Source organism: Leptodactylus fuscus, chromosome 7, assembly GCF_031893055.1.
Source record: "Leptodactylus fuscus isolate aLepFus1 chromosome 7, aLepFus1.hap2, whole genome shotgun sequence".
Taxonomy (NCBI): Eukaryota; Metazoa; Chordata; class Amphibia; order Anura; family Leptodactylidae; genus Leptodactylus; species Leptodactylus fuscus.
The window spans coordinates 74647209-74668712 of NC_134271.1; the positions used below are offsets into that span (position 1 = coordinate 74647209).

Consider the following 21504-nt stretch of genomic DNA (forward strand, 5'->3'; position numbering starts at 1 on the left):
TCAGACCGCTGTTGTGGTGATTTTAGCAGCATGATAACGCATCTATTAATTTCCTATGTAGTTTAGACCTGATGAGTAGAGTGGAGCCCATAGACAATGGCCAAATTGCTTCAGTTTATCCTGTCTCATCCATGAAGAGAATGTCTCTCTCGTTATTTTTCAATATTCTGGGTAATAGGTATTGTTGTACATGTAGCTGTTAGAGGGGTAACACTGATGTCTTTTTATGTGGATGAGGGTCCTTTAGACACACTCCATTCACATGGCGGAGGAGCAGCTGCTGACTTTCTACCCCTTTTAGCTTTACCATATAAAGCTGTTAAAAGCTTCTTCTGTGTTGTCTGCTCAGTAGTGTTCATCACTGCTTCTTGCACATGTAGTGTTAGAGCTCCGAAAGCACAAGTGTCAGAAGCAACAGAGCAGAAGCTTTATACAGGGAGTAGGGTTGGTGGCTATAATGTCTGGTCTACCATGAATGGTTTCAGATGACCATGTTTAGCCCAGGAATTTGGTCCATGCGATAGCCACACTACCTGGACCAACTGCAGCTTGGCTGAGCCACACTCATAGCACTGGTCTATAGTCCTATTCTATATAATGTTGTGAGTAAGGTGTAGTAGACCAGCTCTGGAGCTCAAATTATCATAGATCACATGGACCATGTTTACCAGACTGAATGTGGTCTTTCTCTTGACATATTTGGGTTCATACACCTCAGCAGCAGACGACACACTGCACTCATATATGGAATGGTCAGCACATGGTCAAAACAAGAGCAGCTGAGTGTAAGAGGTGAGCAATGTGAGGATGACCCATCCCTGCAACAGACTGTGACACATGACATGTTATAGACTGGACAAGGGATTGACGTCCTCTACTTTATACTTCAATCATGCAGACGCCGACCTAATAAAGTGTTAAATGTTTACCTAACAAACTTGTCTCACATTATACAAATTAATTCTGCATGTTGTGATATTTTGCCATTACAGAGTTACTTTCTGTATTATACTCCAGAGCTGCACTTGCTATTCTTTTGTTACTTGTGTCACTGTATACATAGATTGTGTATCCAGTATAGATCCTGAGTTACATTCTGTATTATTCTTCACAGCTGAACTCTCTCAGCAACCCTGCTTGTCAAGTGCCTGCACAGAACTTGTTCTAATGATGCGGATCCTGGAAAGCGTCATCTTTACACCAGGGATTGTTCAGACATTTGGTATAGGAATAAATAATTGCCATCTGCATTACAGGAGTTCAGCTAAGACTATTTGAGATGTGCCTGTTCACAAGCTTGCCCTTTGCAGCAGAATTATGACTGCAGCTCTGGAGCATAACACAAGATAAGTAATGTAATGCCCCTCCACAACTGAGTCTCTTACAGACCAGTGTATGCTTCTACATCGAGGAGGGGAATTATTAAACTGTCTAAATAAAAAAAACTGGCCTTATTATTAAGAGGTAGAGATGAGCGAACACTAAAATGTTCGAGGTTCGAAATTCGATTCGAACAGCCGCTCACTGTTCGAGTGTTCGAATGGGTTTCGAACCCCATTATAGTCTATGGGGAACATAAACTCGTTAAGGGGGAAACCCAAATTCGTGTCTGGAGGGTCACCAAGTCCACTATGACACCCCAGGAAATGATACCAACACCCTGGAATGACACTGGGACAGCAGGGGAAGCATGTCTGGGGGCATAAAAGTCACTTTATTTCATGGAAATCCCTGTCAGTTTGCGATTTTCGCAAGCTAACTTTTCCCCATAGAAATGCATTGGCCAGTGCTGATTGGCCAGAGTACGGAACTCGACCAATCAGCGCTGGCTCTGCTGGAGGAGGCGGAGTCTAAGATCGCTCCACACCAGTCTCCATTCAGGTCCGACCTTAGACTCCGCCTCCTCCGGCAGAGCCAGCGCTGATTGGCCGAAGGCTGGCCAATGCATTCCTATGCGAATGCAGACTTAGCAGTGCTGAGTCAGTTTTGCTCAACTACACATCTGATGCACACTCGGCACTGCTACATCAGATGTAGCAATCTGATGTAGCAGAGCCGAGGGTGCACTAGAACCCCTGTGCAAACTCAGTTCACGCTAATAGAATGCATTGGCCAGCGCTGATTGGCCAATGCATTCTATTAGCCCGATGAAGTAGAGCTGAATGTGTGTGCTAAGCACACACATTCAGCACTGCTTCATCACACCAATACAATGCATTAGCCAGTGCTGATTGGCCAGAGTACGGAATTCGGCCAATCAGCGCTGGCTCTGCTGGAGGAGGCGGAGTCTAAGGTCGCTCCACACCAGTCTCCATTCAGGTCCGACCTTAGACTCCGCCTCCTCCGGCAGAGCCAGCGCTGATTGGCCGAAGGCTGGCCAATGCATTCCTATGCGAATGCAGACTTAGCAGTGCTGAGTCAGTTTTGCTCAACTACACATCTGATGCACACTCGGCACTGCTACATCAGATGTAGCAATCTGATGTAGCAGAGCCGAGGGTGCACTAGAACCCCTGTGCAAACTCAGTTCACGCTAATAGAATGCATTGGCCAGCGCTGATTGGCCAATGCATTCTATTAGCCCGATGAAGTAGAGCTGAATGTGTGTGCTAAGCACACTCATTCAGCACTGCTTCATCACGCCAATACAATGCATTAGCCAGTGCTGATTGGCCAGAGTACGGAATTCGGCCAATCAGCGCTGGCCAATGCATTCTATTAGCCCGATGAAGTAGAGCTGAATGTGTGTGCTAAGCACACACATTCAGCACTGCTTCATCACGCCAATACAATGCATTAGCCAGTGCTGATTGGCCAGAGTACGGAATTCGGCCAATCAGCGCTGGCTCTGCTGGAGGAGGCGGAGTCTAAGGTCGGACCTGAATGGAGACTGGTGTGGAGCGATCTTAGACTCCGCCTCCTCCAGCAGAGCCAGCGCTGATTGGCCGAATTCCGTACTCTGGCCAATCAGCACTGGCTAATGCATTGTATTGGCGTGATGAAGCAGTGCTGAATGTGTGTGCTTAGCACACACATTCAGCTCTACTTCATCAGGCTAATAGAATGCATTGGCCAGCGCTGATTGGCCGAATTCCGTACTCTGGCCAATCAGTGCTGGCCAATGCATTCTATTAGCTTGATGAAGCAGAGTGTGCACAAGGGTTCAAGCGCACCCTCGGCTCTGATGTAGCAGAGCCGAGGCTGCACAAGGGTTCAAGCGCACCCTCGGCTCTGATGTAGGAGAGCCGAGGGTGCACTTGAACCCTTGTGCACCCTCAGCTCTGCTACATCAGAGCCGAGGGTGCGCTTGAACCCTTGTGCACACTCTGCTTCATCAAGCTAATAGAATGCATTGGCCAGCGCTGATTGGCCAATGTATTCTATTAGCCTGATGAAGTAGAGCTGAATATGTGTGCTAAGCACACACATTCAGCTCTACTTCATCGGGCTAATAGAATGCATTGGCCAGCGCTGATTGGCCAGAGTACGGAACTCGACCAATCAGCGCTGGCTCTGCTGGAGGAGGCGGAGTCTAAGATCGCTCCACACCAGTCTCCATTCAGGTCCGACCTTAGACTCCGCCTCCTCCAGCAGAGCCAGCGCTGATTGGCCGAATTCCGTACTCTGGCCAATCAGCACTGGCTAATGCATTGTATTGGCGTGATGAAGCAGTGCTGAATGTGTGTGCTTAGCACACACATTCAGCTCTACTTCATTGGGCTAATAGAATGCATTGGCCAGCGCTGATTGGCCGAATTCCGTACTCTGGCCAATCAGCACTGGCTAATGCATTGTATTGGCGTGATGAAGCAGTGCTGAATGTGTGTGCTTAGCACACACATTCAGCTCTACTTCATCGGGCTAATAGAATGCATTGGCCAATCAGCGCTGGCCAATGCATTCTATTAGCGTGAACTGAGTTTGCACAGGGGTTCTAGTGCACCCTCGGCTCTGCTACATCAGATTGCTACATCTGATGTAGCAGTGCCGAGTGTGCATCAGATGTGTAGTTGAGCAAAACTGACTCAGCACTGCTAAGTCTCTGCATTCGCATAGGAATGCATTGGCCAGCCTTCGGCCAATCAGCGCTGGCTCTGCCGGAGGAGGCGGAGTCTAAGGTCGGACCTGAATGGAGACTGGTGTGGAGCGATCTTAGACTCCGCCTCCTCCAGCAGAGCCAGCGCTGATTGGTCGAGTTCCGTACTCTGGCCAATCAGCGCTGGCCAATGCATTCTATTAGCCCGATGAAGTAGAGCTGAATGTGTGTGCTTAGCACACACATTCAGCTCTACTTCATCAGGCTAATAGAATATATTGGCCAATCAGCGCTGGCCAATGCATTCTATTAGCTTGATGAAGCAGAGTGTGCACAAGGGTTCAAGCGCACCCTCGGCTCTGATGTAGCAGAGCTGAGGGTGCACAAGGGTTCAAGTGCACCCTCGGCTCTCCTACATCAGAGCCGAGGGTGCGCTTGAACCCTTGTGCAGCCTCGGCTCTGCTACATCAGAGCCGAGGGTGCGCTTGAACCCTTGTGCACACTCTGCTTCATCAAGCTAATAGAATGCATTGGCCAGCACTGATTGGCCAGAGTACGGAATTCGGCCAATCAGCGCTGGCCAATGCATCCCTATGGGAAAAAGTTTATCTCACAAAAATCACAATTACACACCCGATAGAGCCCCAAAAAGTTATTTTTAATAACATTCCCCCCTAAATAAAGGTTATCCCTAGCTATCCCTGCCTGTACAGCTATCCCTGTCTCATAGTCACAAAGTTCACATTCTCATATGACCCGGATTTGAAATCCACTATTCGTCTAAAATGGAGGTCACCTGATTTCGGCAGCCAATGACTTTTTCCAATTTTTTTCAATGCCCCCGGTGTCGTAGTTCCTGTCCTACCTCCCCTGCGCTGTTATTGGTGCAAAAAAGGCGCCAGGGAAGGTGGGAGGGGAATCGAATTTTGGCGCACTTTACCACGTGGTGTTCGATTCGATTCGAACATGGCGAACACCCTGATATCCGATCGAACATGTGTTCGATAGAACACTGTTCGCTCATCTCTATTAAGAGGAACAAATCATGGCAGAGCTATAACAAGTTGCTTTGGGCAATAAGAACAGTTTTTCATTTAGGAAGTTTCCAAAATCCTCTTTCTATGATATCTGGGACTTTGTGTAACTTCTGCCATTACTATTGTTTGTTGATATTCGTTTTTAGCCATAAGACATCGGACGTGTAACAAAAAGAAACATTAACCATGGAGAACAAGTTTTCAATGTTCTGCAAATGTTTGCATTGCTAAAATGGTTTATTGAACAGACAGGCGACACCCTGATTGAGCGTAAGATGATGATCAGAACATTAAAAGCAAGCATGCAGCAGGGCAGAATGCAGGATATGTAGTGTTGTGAACTCAGAACTTGGCCAAAAAGAAGATTCCTCTGTCTTCAAACCGTCGGCAGGGGAGGCCTGGAGTCATGTCAGAAGGATTGTGCAACACCCAGTAAAAATGGGGCCAATGACTGATGAACCTTCCAGCCAGCAAGTCTGAACCAACTCAGTGGTGCAAAACTGTTTACTGGACTGAGCTGCAAAGTGCAAAACATATGAATCCTTAAAGGAAAACTCCATGGGAAATTAACAATGACAAAGCTTGGGAAAGGCATAGTTGAAATTTATTAATACTTTACTTATCTCCCATGATGCATATTTTTTTCACCCTGGTTGGATCATAATTGTCAAAAGTAGAAAGGAAATAGCAGAAAGTTTGGAGTCTTGATTCCAATTTCATAGCATGAGTTGTGACATTATCAAAACCATAATGTACCAATGACTACAAGGACACGGCCTTTACAATGTTGTCACCGAACATATACATTCACTACGATTTTTCTTTTTTTTACTGGAGTTTTCCTTTAAAGCTAAATTTTTAAATACATTTTTGAGTTGCCAAACTTTACATTTTTAGAATGGATCAGGAAGAGAAAAAATAGTTAATTTCCAGATATAGCTGTTTTAAGTACAGAGCCCATTAGTCAAATAAAATGTCTAGTATTGCACTTTTATATTGGGTGACCAATTTTCTCACCCAATCTTCAATACACCAGCCATAGAATACAATGGAAGAGACAGCTTGTTAATTATTTAAAAAAAAAAAAAAAATTCATATCAGCTTTCCCAAAAGATCTTATTGGCTGGTGAACCGGGCAAAAAATTAGCTGATTTTTCCTTTTAATAACTAAAGTCGGCACTCAGTAATATGACGATGGCTGTAAAGTAAAAAGGAAAAGAAAAATCGGCAAATGGCACAATCCATATTATCATAGAATCCCACCAGGATAGAACCATTTCCAGCCAGAGGGGGCAGCGTAAGAGATCCTCTGACTATAAATGGCTCTGTCCATCTGAAGGGGGCAGAGTCAGGGAAAAGTCTTGTCTTTATAAACCCATCACACACATAATTAACGCAACTGTCAGGGAGGGACGGACAGGTATAAAATGTTATTATCTTTTGCATTCTCTCATGCCAAACAAGCAAGAAAAAAAATTACTCCAAAAAAATAAAAAACAAAAGACATTACCCATGGGAGGGGAGGGGGGGGGGAAGGCAAACTGTGATTGAAACTGAATTCTTGTTCCTTTGGAAGAAAAAAAAACAAAAAAACTTCTCAATAAAATAAAGAATATTAAATGCAGAGGCTCAATCAGAAAATCAGCCGATGATGGAGCTACATTCCATTCCAGGCTCCACAAGCAGCGTCCATTGTTCTAGGTTTTGTTTGTTTTTTGTTTTGACGTTTTATTATTTTATTCTTTTTTTTTATTTTTTGCAAACGTTGGAGCAGTTTGTCAAATGAAAAAGTGAATAAACAAAATGGCGACTCCGATGTTTAACAAAATCACCATGACGACCAGGATGGGGGCGGAGCCCTGAAAGAGAAAAGACAAAGAAGATAAAGTTAAGTACTAAATCTGACTGCAGAAAGACATATGTATTCTGGATGTTACATTTTCCGATTCTGAATGAACAGTGACCAAGTTCCAGACCCGTGGCTCTCACAGGCATTACTGCAGCCAGTCTTTAGTGTAGAGAAGTACCTCAGGAGCCCTATTCATGTATAGATGGATAGAGGTTACCTGATTTTTTGGGTTGGGTGTTTTGGATATTACTAATTAAGCTTGGTCACATACATAGATCAGTAGATGCTAATAGAGGTCATCTGTCACATTTGTCAGTTGCCATAGAGCACATAGGCGTATCTACCAGGGCAGCAGACATTACTATGTGCATTATCGAGCTACAAATATCCAGTACACAGACTGCTGGGTTTATATGGAAATTGATGGCATCTTTTCCAGACACAGAGATTTGAATTGCTATACTAAAGAGACCCACCAACCAAGCTCCGGGGTAGACTAACCTAATTTACTTTATTTGAGAATTATGTTATGAGCCATTAATATTATATAGCACAGGAACTGTCTCTTTATAGATAGTGTCATCAGCATCATATACAGTAGCCTGGAATTTGCTAGTACTGCAAGCATCAAAATGATGAGCAGGGCAGTTAGGCAATAATTCTGCATGCAAAGTAGACAAATTCGGCAAGGACAGAATATGACCCACCAATGGCAGACAGGTCTCCACAATGCTGTGGCACCCCCACAAGGAAAGTTTCAACCTAACTGGCATGTGGCATCACTAAATGAGAAGACCATACCTGAACCACTGGCTGTCAACCTCTAAAACACAGCAACTAACAAGGATCAAAATGCAACTTTATTACACTGTAAATTATTAACTTCAATGTAAAACGATCAATAAATATGAACCCACTGCAGGTAATGAGTATGTGCATGCAGGACAGGATAAGTGCTTGCCTTCCATGGGTCAATGCTGCAAAATACAGACGTTGTCAGGGATAATGATGTCCAGAGAGAAATCTTTACAAGCTGCGACTAGAAATGAAAGACGATCTGCAGCCCTGACATATTCACCGCTCTTATCCCAGCACAGCAATTACAAATGCGGTCAATACTGGGACAAAGAGACAGGAAATGCCCTGATGTAGATGGACAAAACCAGAAGAAATGTATAGAAAGCGGAACAGAGAAATATCAGGCGAGGAGAGGAACAAAGTCAAACAAAAAAATAAAAAAATAAAAATAGCAATACATAAAATAACATATATAACATAAATGATTCTCACTCCTGTCATAAACTCTGCTGTCCTAACTCATAATGTAATAGATTCATACTTTCCGACTCTTTAGAAATGTTCACAAGGCTCCCAAAATAAGGGGAGACATCCCAAACTCCAGGAATAGCTGGCAAATCTCCTGGGCTGGGGCAGCTCTCAGTCAATCCCTATGTGATGTGGGCACAGTATGTCACGGCACATAAACGGGGCGTAGAACACCCTCACATGGGCGTGGTCTCATGGGAAAGGGGCATGGCCACCCCAACTTGCTGTACTTCTGCATGTATGCCAGCAAATGTTGGCAAGCATGAATATATTTTCTTAACACATGTCTTCTTTATGTAAAGTCCTGTACTAAAATAATCCACTCTTTTATACATTGTTTTCCCTGTTTCTTTATTGCCAGCTAAAATCTGTACCCTGCTTTTCACTAGAAGGTGTGAAAGAAGCTGAGGCTGGGGAAGGGTATTTCACTTCAAAAACTTAAACCTCAGGTACTTTCACACCTAGAATAGCAGCTCTGGTGTCATGTGAAAGATAAGATTTTCAGTTTCCATAAGACTATATTTCTTTATTATTTCCAGAGATATCATCAGTTGCAAACACAGTCAGGAATAGCAGTACATGTAGCTGCATATACATATGCCAGTCTTGACTGTGTTGTCAATATTTGATATCTCCAGAAAAAGCTAAGTATCTCCTCTTTCATAGGACACCAGAACCACTGTCCTATGTTTTAAAAATTCTGAGATTAGTCTCAATTTCCTTATATTATACATGTGCCCACCCAAATTCATTGAGAAGTTAGGTATAGATTTCAGCTGGAAACAAGAGAATTGGGGGAGGGACAGAAAGTGGATTTCAATGCAGGATTTCATAGAGAAAAGCCAGCACCTAATAATAAATTTAGTAATATCACAAATGCTGAAGGAAGATGAAAAGTTACTTGAAATTTTAGGTACAATTTAAGGTGGCCATGCACATTAGACAGACGTGTATCAACCACTGAGACGCAGTCAAACACATTTTTGTTTCAATAGTTTAAACTGTCCGTATATGTTCAATGACACAGGGTGAACAATGAACAATCTTTCTTGGCACAGAAATGATCCACAGAATGATCACTTAATGAATATGGAGTATTAGATAAAAAAACTTTAAGCACAACTGACTTCTTTCCAGACAATGACGATGTGTCATCACTTGGCAAAAACAACTGTTCCTTGATGAAGGAGTATTCTGGTAATAACAAATGATCCAATGAATATGGGAAAGTTTGCTATCATGAACATATAAGAAAAAAAACACTACATTCATCTTATCCAGCTTGAAGGAGAACAAGGCCACCACAAAAACATCACAAAGCACAGAATAGATATATCATATAGTAGTGCTAGGTAGATCAGTCATTGTCTAGCATCAAAACTCACCCCAAAATAATACTGCTGTGTGGGGCGTGCCTGCATGCTACGTCTCCCCATAGCTGCACCAGCATATATACACATCATATCTTCTTCTCCTCCTCTACTGCAGTCGATCTCTATAGCAGTCTGCAATATTATCTACCAGTGTAGTATTTCATACATTAGTGACGTCACCCCCATATTACATGACTTATGTATCAAGAGTCATGTAATAGAACGGTCATCACTGCTATTATAGCAATCAGGGAAAGATGGAACAACTCGTAGAAGTTATTATTCATGTAAAATAAAGGTCCTAAAACTTCTTCCAAGATAATAGGATATAAGGTGGGAGAAAGAGAGGCAGATATGATCTAGATAGGCTTATGATACTAAAGACACCACTAGGCCTGTATAATTAGTTAAGTAGCAGCTGAGTATCTTCCCCCCGCCCCCCCTTGTTATTACGCTCTGCATCCTCTCAGCATTTGTCAGGTGACTGCGATGCTGCTGAGTGAGGGGAAGCATAAGGTGCTGCCTAGCAACAAGATCCAGGCAGCCAACCAAATGCGACAAAGTGATGGCTGCTGGCTCAATACAACGCATGCACCAAGATCCCAGCATAGCTCAAGTGATAATATTACAAATGCTTTAAGAAATATTCTTGCATGGAAGGCTTGTACGGCAAAGGTTAAACATCTATCATTTACTCTGTATTACTATGTCATTTACGATTATGGTAAAGGCCATGTTGCATTAACCCCCTTATAACCTCTATAATAAGGTAGAACCACAACTAAAGTACAACATCTAAAGATATTGTACAAAATATAAAATACAGTATATTCCATTAGATATTATATTGCATATAGTATCTATAGGATAATGTACAGACAAGCTCATGGTTATTTCTGGTTTACACAGGACTGCAAATAAACCAAACGCAACATTTTTACATGTTGATACCCATTGCTATACAAAGTGATGTCACTCAGCATGGAACACTCCAGTGGGGGCCACATAAATCTTTAGAGGCCACAAAGGAATATCCATTCAAAATCAGTGGTCAGCAACCGTCTGCACTTCGATTGTTGTCAAACTACAACTCCCAGTATTCTCAATTCACATCTATAGGATCTCCAAAAACTGCCAAGCAAGCATGTATGCTGGGAGTTGTAGTTTCATAACAACTGCAGTACCGAAGGTTGATAACATTACACAGTCATGGCAAGTTACTGAGGTTAAGACCTTACCGTGGGTTTGAGCTCAGTCGTATTCTCCTCGTCAGATTCTAGTGCAACAGGTAAAGATTTCTGTGGCGGGGAAAGCGTTAAATCTCGCCTCAAGAGACGTGATTCCCCTTTCTCCCCAAACCGCAATGTATCCAGTTTTTGCACAGTAGGCTCAGCAGCAGCTGCTGGCCTCAAGTTCTCTTTGTTCTGAGGTTTAGACCTCAGTCTCTGGACTCCATACATGCGGTCCTCTAGGTGGTGGCCCTCAGCTGGGTTCCGGGGTCCAGTTTTGCTGTAATGTCTTTTTTGGGTGTGAATCTCTTGCATATAAGAATCCATTCTCTTCAGGGGCTTCATTTCCATCTCATAATTGCTAAGCTTTTCCTCATCCACCTCGAGAAGTTTGTTTCCACCTGGGCTGTGATTGTGGGTCCTATGGGAAGTCCACGATACAGTGGTAGGGGAGTCTGCCCACCGTTCTCTTGGCTTGTGGTTGGAAACCACATGTTTGTGGCCAGTGCTCTTCATCATGAGGTCTTCAGGGATAGAACATGGCCCCAAAGGATTCCCTGTTGACATCCCTATTCTACTCCCACCAACCTCAACCCAACTGTTGGGTCTAACATAGTCCCCAGCCCGTCCTTCCAACAACATCTGAATGTCCCCTCCCCGATCCTCGTCCACAGACAACTGTCTAGAGAAGTGGGCGCTCTTATTTCTAGACTTGGGTGCTGGCTGTGGTGGGGGTGGGGTTGATGGTGGACTACAGAGTGGACTTCTCATGGGGCTGTCATCTGGTGTCACGTCTGATGGCGTAGTCCCTTTCCTGTACAGTTCTGGGCTGTCCTGCTGTGGTGGTGTCTCCGTTGAGATGACCTCAATGTCGTCACATGAGTTCTGATGTTTTGGCCTCTGGCACTTTAGCCCTAATAACAGAGAATAATAAAGTAAAGCTACAATTGACAGCAGTGTTAATCGAACTGAAGCAATGACAGCCGGTTGGTATTGTCTTATACTTTGCAGAGCCTGTCCCTGGTACCTCATAGATGTCCTAATAATTCTGGGCCAAGGGGAGCAAGTTTCCCTGCAAAAGGACTTTAAAAGAACCAAATAAGGGGCTGGCAAAATACTTACCAACCACTTGACATCACTACACCCTGTTCTTTAGTTAATTTCTGCTAGAATATTGTACATGTATATTGTAAGTGTCACTAAGGGCACCGCCCTCCCCTGAATGGAATCACTTTAGTAAAGTTGCAGCACAGATTCCAGGCTTCTCGGTTACACTATCCTCACACTGACACTGTACCTCATAAATTATGGACATACGCTTGGTGCAATTACAGTCACAGAGAGCATTGTATATTACAAGCCGCGACTACTCTCCTCATCAGGATTTGTGGCTTTGCTGTTTGAATATTTCAGAATCTATTTCAAGTTTATGCAAAGAATTGATTAAATGTAAGAAAATATTGAAACTCTCTCTCATGCTGATCCATTGTTCCCATTAGATATAGGTAGTTCTAGTCACCTAGGGCAGTGGTTCTCAACCTGTGATATGTGTACCCCAGGAACAGAGACCTAGCACTCTGGAAGTGGCAGATTTAGTCAATGCTGAGGTTCCAAGGCTCCTGCAGGCTAGTGCTGCCCACCCACCATATTCAAATATTAAAGCAAAGTGGCTGCAAAGCAGAGGCAGGCATCAGAAGACTGAGCACAGGCCTCCTCTACAGCAGTATATAGTCTGTGCTGAATAGACAAATAGCTTCTGATCAATGATCTCGGATGCAAAAAGATCCTCAGAACTGTTACAGTCCATTCACATGGAGGAAAATGGCGCTTTATTTGGTGCTGAATTTTCAGCGCTGAAAAAAGCCTCCCATTGATTTCAATGAGTTCTACTAGCATTTTTTTCCACTAGCAGAATTTTCCAAGCTGAATTTTCCACATTGAAAAAAAGCCTCCCGCTAGTGGGAAAAAAAAGCTAGTGGCACCCATTGAAGTCAATGGGAGGCTTTCTTTTCAGCGAAGAAAATTCAGCATCAAATAAAGCGCCATTTTCCTCCGTGTGAATGGACCCTCAGTGTGTGCCTGTCACAGGTGTCCCAATAAGCTTGGCGCACTATGCACGCTATTTCTTCTTTCCACTTGAGATCAGGAACAGGGTTTGTCACATGATCAACACAACAGTGTTCCTTAAAGGGGTTGTCCCATCACAAGGATCCTATCTATACTGCTTGTTAATGTGGATGTAAGACTTTTCCTAAATACACTGCTTCAGCAAAACTGCTTTGTTTGTCCACTATCTTACTTTATTCAAATCATTGTTGACACAGCCCTTGACTTATCTGCTCAAAAGTCAAGTGATGTATCTGCCTGCTCTCAGGGGGGAGGGAGGAGGGGCTAAGTGCAAGGGAGCCAGCCTGTGTATCTAGCTATTCCTGTGTCTACACCACATGACCTAACTTCCTGCTATCAGATAGAGGAGAGGAGCTGCTTTCATTTCTTCTGTTCTCCCAGTTATCAGGCTAGCTAATTCAATTGTATTCATTATGGCAGAGACAGGCAGTCTCTGTATGTAACACAGAATGGAGTTGCTGCTGCCTGTACTTCATAGTCCAATATGGGTGGGCGGAGCTACATGCTAATTTGGGGGCAGAGCTAAACGGAAGGTTGCATGTGAAACCCCGCCCACTAAATGATGCAAGAAACCAGGAAGAAAGAAGATTTTACAGCAGTGAAGACTGATGAGTATGCAACGTGGGAATACCCCTTTAAGGGGTACTTGGTAGCAACTTTTTGCATGAGGGGATACTTGGCTTGAAAAGGTTGAGAAACACTGATCTAGGGAGCCTACTGTCCCCTCATCACCGTCTCATAGTAATATAGCCATTTAAAGACATACAACTCTACTATGGGCAGTGTGGTATATGGTGTCACTATGTGCCAAACACTGTCACTGTATCTCAGTTATATTATCCATATACTATGCGTATTCTGATACAACCCAGTGTAGGCTTTAGGGGTGACAATCGTGGTACCATATAATCGGCAATAGGAAAAGTCTGTATTTTGGGGGAGTTCCCTTTTAAATGCAGTTACCACCATTATATAATGAAAGGAAACCATATATTAATACAAATAATATTTTCATTGGGTTGAACACCCACTGCAGCAGTCAGTATAGACTCTGGTTTATGGTTCCAGAAGTTCTTCATATACGTTATATATATGTTCTCATATCCAAGCCTTTATATAGTGTTTGTGAAGAGAGCTGTGCACCTCATGTAGCAGTGCCCCACTGAGGTATATTAATGTGAAGGTGAGGGGCCATGAAAGGGTAACTGTATCTGATAGAGAGAGCACGCCATAGACACTGAAGGTGGACAGAGCCGCTCATGTGACTGGCAGCAGCGGCAGGATGCTGGTCTTGTGGTAAAAACCTGACTCTAGGGACATGCCGACTAATTGCCTGCCAGCCTGCCCCTTCCCCCTATAGTTTCAGGATCAGGATTACCTCAGCCTTACGCAGCGTCTTCTCTCAGACACTGAGCTGCCAGCACAGGGGAGAAATGGGAGGCAGGCAGGTCATTCAGAAACCTCAGAGGGATTTTAGCACAAATTCTCCCTCACAGCTGCTGTAGCGCAGGCAATTAAGACCAACGTAGAAGAAGCAGAATTCATGTCACGTAATGTTTTCTATAAATGTCATCTCATAGATCCCTTTCTGAGCCAGGAAAAAACATCTATATAAATATCTGCTGCGAGAAAAACCATTGAATCATGGTTAAAGATATGAGGCACTCTATCCAAGCCCATCATGTGCGATACTGGTTGCTGAGCTGCTGTATCTCAGGCTTTCTTGTGTGATGTTTTCCTAAGCTAAGAATATGTGGTGCTATTTGCTGTACCTAAGCCTACTATGTGTGATACCGACTGCTGAGCAGCTGTATCTAAGCCTAACATGTTTAAAACTGTCTGCTAAACTTCTGTATCTAAGGCTATCATACGTGATACTGTCTGCTTAGCGGCTATATCTAAGCCTTTCGTGTGTGATACTGTCTGGTCCAATAAGCAGTACTTATAAATAATGGGTACAAGCTGCTGGTTACCTATATAGCCATGACTGCTTTTTTCAGGTGTATTGGTTTCTGGGGTCAGGTGTCAGATCTCTGCAGGATCTTGTAGGCATGGAGAAAATCTGAATAATTAAAAAGGCATTGACCATTTCATGATTTGCACGGTAATGCATTAAAAATAATCTCCTTTCTATTTAACACAAAATGTAGGATCCATCAGTATGGCTGGAACAATATATGTTGAAGAAAATACTGCCCTCCATACCTGTCTGCAGCTGACGTGGTTCATCTATATTCACCTTTTATATATCTGTATAAAGCAAACCATCATCCATAAATATTCATGAGTATTAAAAAGGAGCCTATAACTTGGCCGAAGCATATACCAGCTCTGAACCATGATGTGAGCTAAGCAGGCTTTAGCCTACAGCATATTAGCTTAACACCATAACACCATAAGGGCCCATTCTCACGAAGTAACGCGGCGCTCACTCTGACACGTAAACACGTGTCAGAGTGATCGCTTCAAAACAGAATCCCGTTGACTTCAATGGGTGCCATCTTACGCACGCTACACATTGAAATCAATGGGAGGCCTTTTAATCCGTTGATTTCAATGTGTAGCGTGCATAAGATGGCACCCAGTGAAGTCAATGGGATTCCGTTTTGAAGCGCTCACTCTGACACATGTTTACGTGTCAGATTGAGTGCTGTGTTACTTCGTGGGAACGGGCCCTAACTTCTGAATATTCATGGTTACCAATAAGCTAGTGACCAATCGAAAATATTCTAACCCTTATCATTCTACCTGCTCTCAGTGTCTTCTACATTTAAAGGGAACCTTTCTTCAATGTCAACAACCTCCCCTTTTTTGTTTTCTTCCTTCCTCGCTCTCCTCCTGCTACCATTTCTAGTTCCCCTTCTATATTCTTCCTGTTTCATGTCTTCTGGCTTTTTTAAGTTTGCCCGCCTTGCTCACCTAAGGCCCTCCCTGCATGTGGTGGCACTTCTGTTAATACACGTGTTCCATTATATATTCATGTTTCTGAAAATGTTATAACTAAAGAATTAAAAAAAAAAAAAAAAGTTTAGGGCGCTAAATCACCAGCATGTCATTATACTGCTGTGATTCGTTGGCCAACATAGGCCCCTCTCCAAATTGGCCATTTTAGTATTCCATATAAAGAGAAATTCTCTGTTTACTAAGAAAAGTTCTGAGATAGATCCAGAAGCTTGTAGGGCATCTGCAAATGAGCCAAATTCAGTGCACACTGCACATGTACTGAATGTTGCTGGGTTCAATTTGAGATTATATGCTGGTTTTCATACAGTATCTGTTAACTAAATACATACTAAAATGGGAGAGTTAATAAATAAATCCCAGATCTATAATGAAATACTAAAGGTTCAGTGTCCTAGACTGTATGGATGGATTAAGGGAACCAATTACCCATTTATTTAAGGAATATGCATATAGTGCAACTGTATGTAATTTATTATTATATGATATAACAGACCCTGCAGGATTCTTATGTGACACATAAGGGGAGATAAGAACCTTACTTAGGGCTTTATAGAAGTAGGTGATCCTGTGTACAAAATAGTCAGACTTTATACTTGTAGGATGCAGCTGTTTAGAACATTTGCTATGTACAATAAGCAAACAGCAAGGATCCTAAAGGCAAGTGACTAATCCTAGATCCAGCTGAGTTCAAGCTGCAGGGTTGTAGGCTCTGGTACTGACCGTTTTCCCGGTGCTGGAAGGATGGAGAGAACTCTTTGGCAGCAATTCTGGCAATCTGAGCTTCCTCCTGCGCCTTCAGAGCTGCTGCAGCAGCTGCATCAGCCTTTGCCCTGGAATGTGACGTCCTGACCAGATAAAGAGAGAAAATAATAATAATAAGCAAAAGGAGGACACAAGAAGAAACAAAGTCCCTGCTACATGGTGCATGAATAATAACCTTGGAATAGAGTAGAATACGGTATATGTGGCTGTTGAACTGCTGTACTGCAATGCTTTTTGTTGTGTTTTTTCCACTGCGTTTCAGTACATGGGGTCTTAGCCTAAGGGTCCATTCACACGGAGGAAAATGGTGAGGAATTTGGTGTGGAATTTTAGCATTTTCAACACTGAAATTCCACACCAAATTCCTCACAATTTTCCTCTGTGTGAATGGACCCTAAAGGGGGTTTTCTATGAACATAACGATATAGAAATTTGTAGCAAATTAAAAGGGTTATTCAGTTCCCGTTGTGGTTGTTCCTGCAGTGCTTTAGCGCAGCGTTTCCAGCCCGTGGGGGCCTTACCCTTAATCTACATTAAAAAGCACTGCTTTGCAGCAATGTTTTGTTGATGCAGTTTTTGAAGCCTCCTATATTCTTAGTATAGTGTGAGGCAGGCATTTATCACATCTTTTAATGCATTGCAAACTTCTTACTTTTGCAGCTGCTGCTTGGCATTGAGTTTTGCCATTTACTTACTGCCAACCAGTAAAGCTTCCTGCACTGCATTTACTACACAAATGTTTATAGAGGTAATAGTATATTGTATTTAGATAATGGAATAACAGGTTTTTATTATCTTCTTTACATATAGTGATTTGTGACCAGGTGATGAACATGGTTAGGGGAGTCTACATGTATTTACTGTTGTGGTCACCTTAACAAACCATGAATAAAGAATGCTGCAGATTCAGCCATTTTTAATGGTTAGCAGGCCCAGCTAATCAATAGGTGAGATTTCAGCAGACAGGATGAATCTAACGCTCTGCTTTCAATTAGATAATGGAACAAGTCATTTTATTGTTTAGAAGTGAATTGTAAAAATATGGAAATAAAAAGTGATGTGCGCAGTGGTTGATAAGACAAGAACTTGAATTGTAGTCTAAGGCCGGGGCTCCACGTTGCATAAACGCTGTGGTTTGCCAGCATTTTATAGTCACTGCAAGGTGTATGGGAATCCAATCCATACCTTGCAGAAAAATTTGCACAGTGGACAAGTTGTGATTTCCAAAACTGGTAAGGTTTTGGAAAACACAACAATTAAACCTATGGAAAAGCCAGCAGTTTCCTATAGATATAAAGGAAGCAGAAAGTCTACAGAGGAAACCTCTACAGACTTTGGGCCCATGCACACGGAGTAAACGTGCGCTCATTTTTGCATAATACACGTGTAAAGAATACGTGTTTAAATCAGACTCCCATTGACTTCAATGACATCTTTTACATGTGTAAAAAAACACGCCAAAAAACATGGTTTACTCCGTGTGCACGGGCCGTTTCTGTAAAAAAGCACTGCAAGAAAAAACATTCTGCGTAGTCACCATGGTTTTTCTCACATTGCTTTTTTGCTAGCAGAAAAAGAAACCCATTGAAGTCAATGGGAGGCTTTTTTTTTCATCGCTGAAATTCCACACCAAATTCCTCACCATTTTCCTCCCTGTGAACCCTTAGGCCGGGCCCCTTGGCCGGAAACGCCGCGATTTGGCCGCGGCGGAAGCGCCGCAGGAAAAAAATCGCAGCATTGTACAGTACTTGCAAAGTGGATGGTATTCATGCGAATCCGATGCCCACTTTGCGGAAAAAAAAAAATCGCTATGCGGACACGCTGTGATTTCCAAAACCGTTGCGGTTTTGAAAATCGCAGCATGTCAATTATATCTACGGAAACGCCGGCGAATTTCCCATAGATATAATTGTAACAGAAAATCTGTGGAGGAAAACTCTGAACTTTCTGTTCAAAGCACTGCGGGAAGGGACCGCAATGCGTTCACGCTGCGGTTGTTCCCACAGCACTTTAGCACGGTGATTCCGGCCCGTGGGGCCTTAGCCTTAAACTGTTACAAAAGCTAAAACTACGGCCGACCCCTATTTAATCCAAAAGAGAGGGTGATGGTGGTTAATTCATCAGAGGTTTATTTTCTGGGCAGATAGCACTCCTAGTTAGAGCATTTTACATTTTGTATGTGTTTCTAGAAAATCTGGGTAATAGTCAATATGGTCATCAAAAAAGCTTTTTGAGGCTGAGTTCACACAGAGTTTTTTGGTGAGGATTTTGGAGAGGAAAAAATCTGCTTCAGGAACTAAGGGCCCCTTCACACAGAGTTTACGCTCCACTCATTCAGACACTTATACACAAGCGCTTCAAAACACATCCCATTCACTTCAATGGGAGCGCGCATAAAGTCGGCTTTACATGTGCTCCCATTGAAGTGAATGGGATGTGTTTTGAAGCGCTCGTGTATACGTGTCTGAATGAGCGGAGCGTAAACTCCGTGTGAAGGGGTCCTAATAAATGTTTTTTCGAAGCACTTTTTTATATGAGGTGTTTTTTTGTACTGTTTTTTGAGGCATTTTTTAGTTTTTGTTTTTTTTCCTCCAGCACAGTGTATGTACCTTGAAAAAACTGCTAGTGTCATAATCCTTGCCAAAAATCTCTGTGTGAATTCAACCTAAGGGTAAGTTCACATGGGTTTTTTTTTTGTCCGGAACCTCCGCTGCAGATTAGGCCCAATGAATGGGCCTAGTCGGGAGTGTCTTCAGGCGAGGCGAATCGGCCTGAAGAATGAGCATGTCCGTTCTTTTTTCCGGGAGCCAGAACAAATGGCTCCCTGAAGACACTCCCTCCTCCTGACTAGGCCCATTCATTGGGGCCTCCGCCTCAGGTTCCGGGCAAAAAAATCCCATGTGAACCTGGCCTTAGAGTATAGAATTGCAAATCTATCCTTTTATGCAGTGAAACAGGAGTGGGGGGATATATCACTAACCAAGTTCAGCCCTAGGAAAAACTAGTTGTTTCAATAGAAAGTATAAGAACAGAGGAGGAGAATTCAAGGACAGTAATTTAAAGGGCTCTCAGCATTTGTAATATGTTTAGATAATATGAATATTCTAATGATGGTGGAAGCCATGATGCTTGACTCTGTACAGTTCTGAAAAAAAAGAGACAAATCATTTACAATGAGGGTATGAGGTAACACTGCAGTGTAGGGCAGCAGCGGATGAAGCTACAGGTCTCAATACTCGCCAATATAGATGCCACTGGCTGCACGCTGTCACTGGTATTTGGTCATGCTGGAATTTGTAGTTGTACAGCCCTTGCAGGCTCCGTGTTCCTGCTGCAGACCATGGAGTCATGTGAAATCTACACTTATTTCCTGTACAGGAATCTCTTGAGACCTCCGTAGAGTGTATTAGCCATAGCGCGCTTCCACCAGAGTGCAAATTGTGTTTGAATTATTAATGTCCGCTGCAGACAGCCGGCCTCTCCTGCAGACTGAGAAATCTGGCATCGCTGGGAGAGAAACCTACGCAAGCTCCAGAAATCATCTGAGCAGTGCCACACGCCTTATGCCACTGCAACCTATCATTTCGCACTCGGCTCTCCACCTACAGTGACCACCTGCCTCCGAATTCCTGTGGACAAGATGCCGATTAATGACAATGCTGCAAGGATGGACGTTACACAACCCTGTGACTCCAGCTCTGCAGCTGCTCTTGGGCCATAATCAACCACATCCTTATTAACTGCAGTGACTGGTGGAGATGTGCATAATTAATAAGAGTAATGAGCAGAGCACCTGACACAAGAATCATCTGCTGTACTTCCGTCCTATTTCTTCCCCCCCATATCATTTCTATATACTACACCCCCATATATCATTGGTATTGGCACTATACACATATGAATAACCCACTAGTTCAGCTTTGATAGAACATTATAATCATACAAATGACACAATCGAGAGAATGTCTGTCCTTGAAACCAGGTATTTTCTAAATATTCCTCTGCATCATCTGCACAGAATAAGGCAGTGCAGACTAAACAGTAACCGCAAACAAATAAGTGAAGAGAGAGTGGCAAAAAATAGATAGCAAACAATTGATGCAATGGGGAGAATTGACTCACCGCTATGTGCCATTTCTCTGTCATGGATGGGTGTGAATGTGGTGAATCTTTGGTGAACAGCCCCTTCTTGAGCCAAACATGCACCACATTGTTCCTTTTGTGCTTTTATTAAAGTGGGTGGTGCAGGACAGAAACCAAGGTAAGTGTGAGTTGTACCTGAAATGTACGTCACTTCTTTAATTCCCCCAATATTTCTATTTTAAACATCTTTTTACATTCTCATGAAGCGAAACATTGAAAATGTAATTTAATGTAATGTTCTAACAGGACAAAATAAAAATATTTTTTAGAACATGTGACAATCGTTGAGTCAGTTTAAACATTCATATTGTGATTCATGTGTCTTAAAGGGGTTGTCCCATCACAAGGATCCTATCTATACTGCTTGTTAATGTGGATGTAAGACTTTTCCTAAATACATTGCTTCAGCAAAACTGCTTTGTTTGTCCACTAACTTATTTTATTCAATTCTTTGTGGCCACAGCCCTGACTTAGCTGCTCGAGTCCAGTGATGTATCTGCTGCTCTCAGGGGGGGAAGGGGGAGGGGCTAAGTGCAGGGAGCGAGCCTGTGTATCTAGCTATTCCTGTGTCTACACCACGTGACCTAGCTTCCTGCTATCAGATAGGGGAGAGGAGCTGCTTTCATTTCTTCTGTTCTCCCAATTATCAGGCTAGCTA

General features: G+C 43.0%; 1 protein-coding gene across 1 annotated transcript in view; it reads right to left on the minus strand.

Moving 5' to 3' along the window:
• Positions 1 to 5190: 5190 nt before the first annotated feature.
• JPH3 (junctophilin 3) overlaps positions 5191 to 21504 on the minus strand; it is an 80181-nt gene continuing 63867 nt past the window's right edge. Inside the window, exons 3-5 of the mRNA XM_075282154.1 lie at positions 16662 to 16786; positions 10860 to 11764; positions 5191 to 6932 (exon numbers count right to left, since the gene is read on the minus strand). Coding sequence (XP_075138255.1) covers positions 6852 to 6932; positions 10860 to 11764; positions 16662 to 16786 — 1111 coding nt within the window. The 3' untranslated portion in view covers positions 5191 to 6851. The remainder of the gene's footprint in view (positions 6933 to 10859; positions 11765 to 16661; positions 16787 to 21504) is intronic.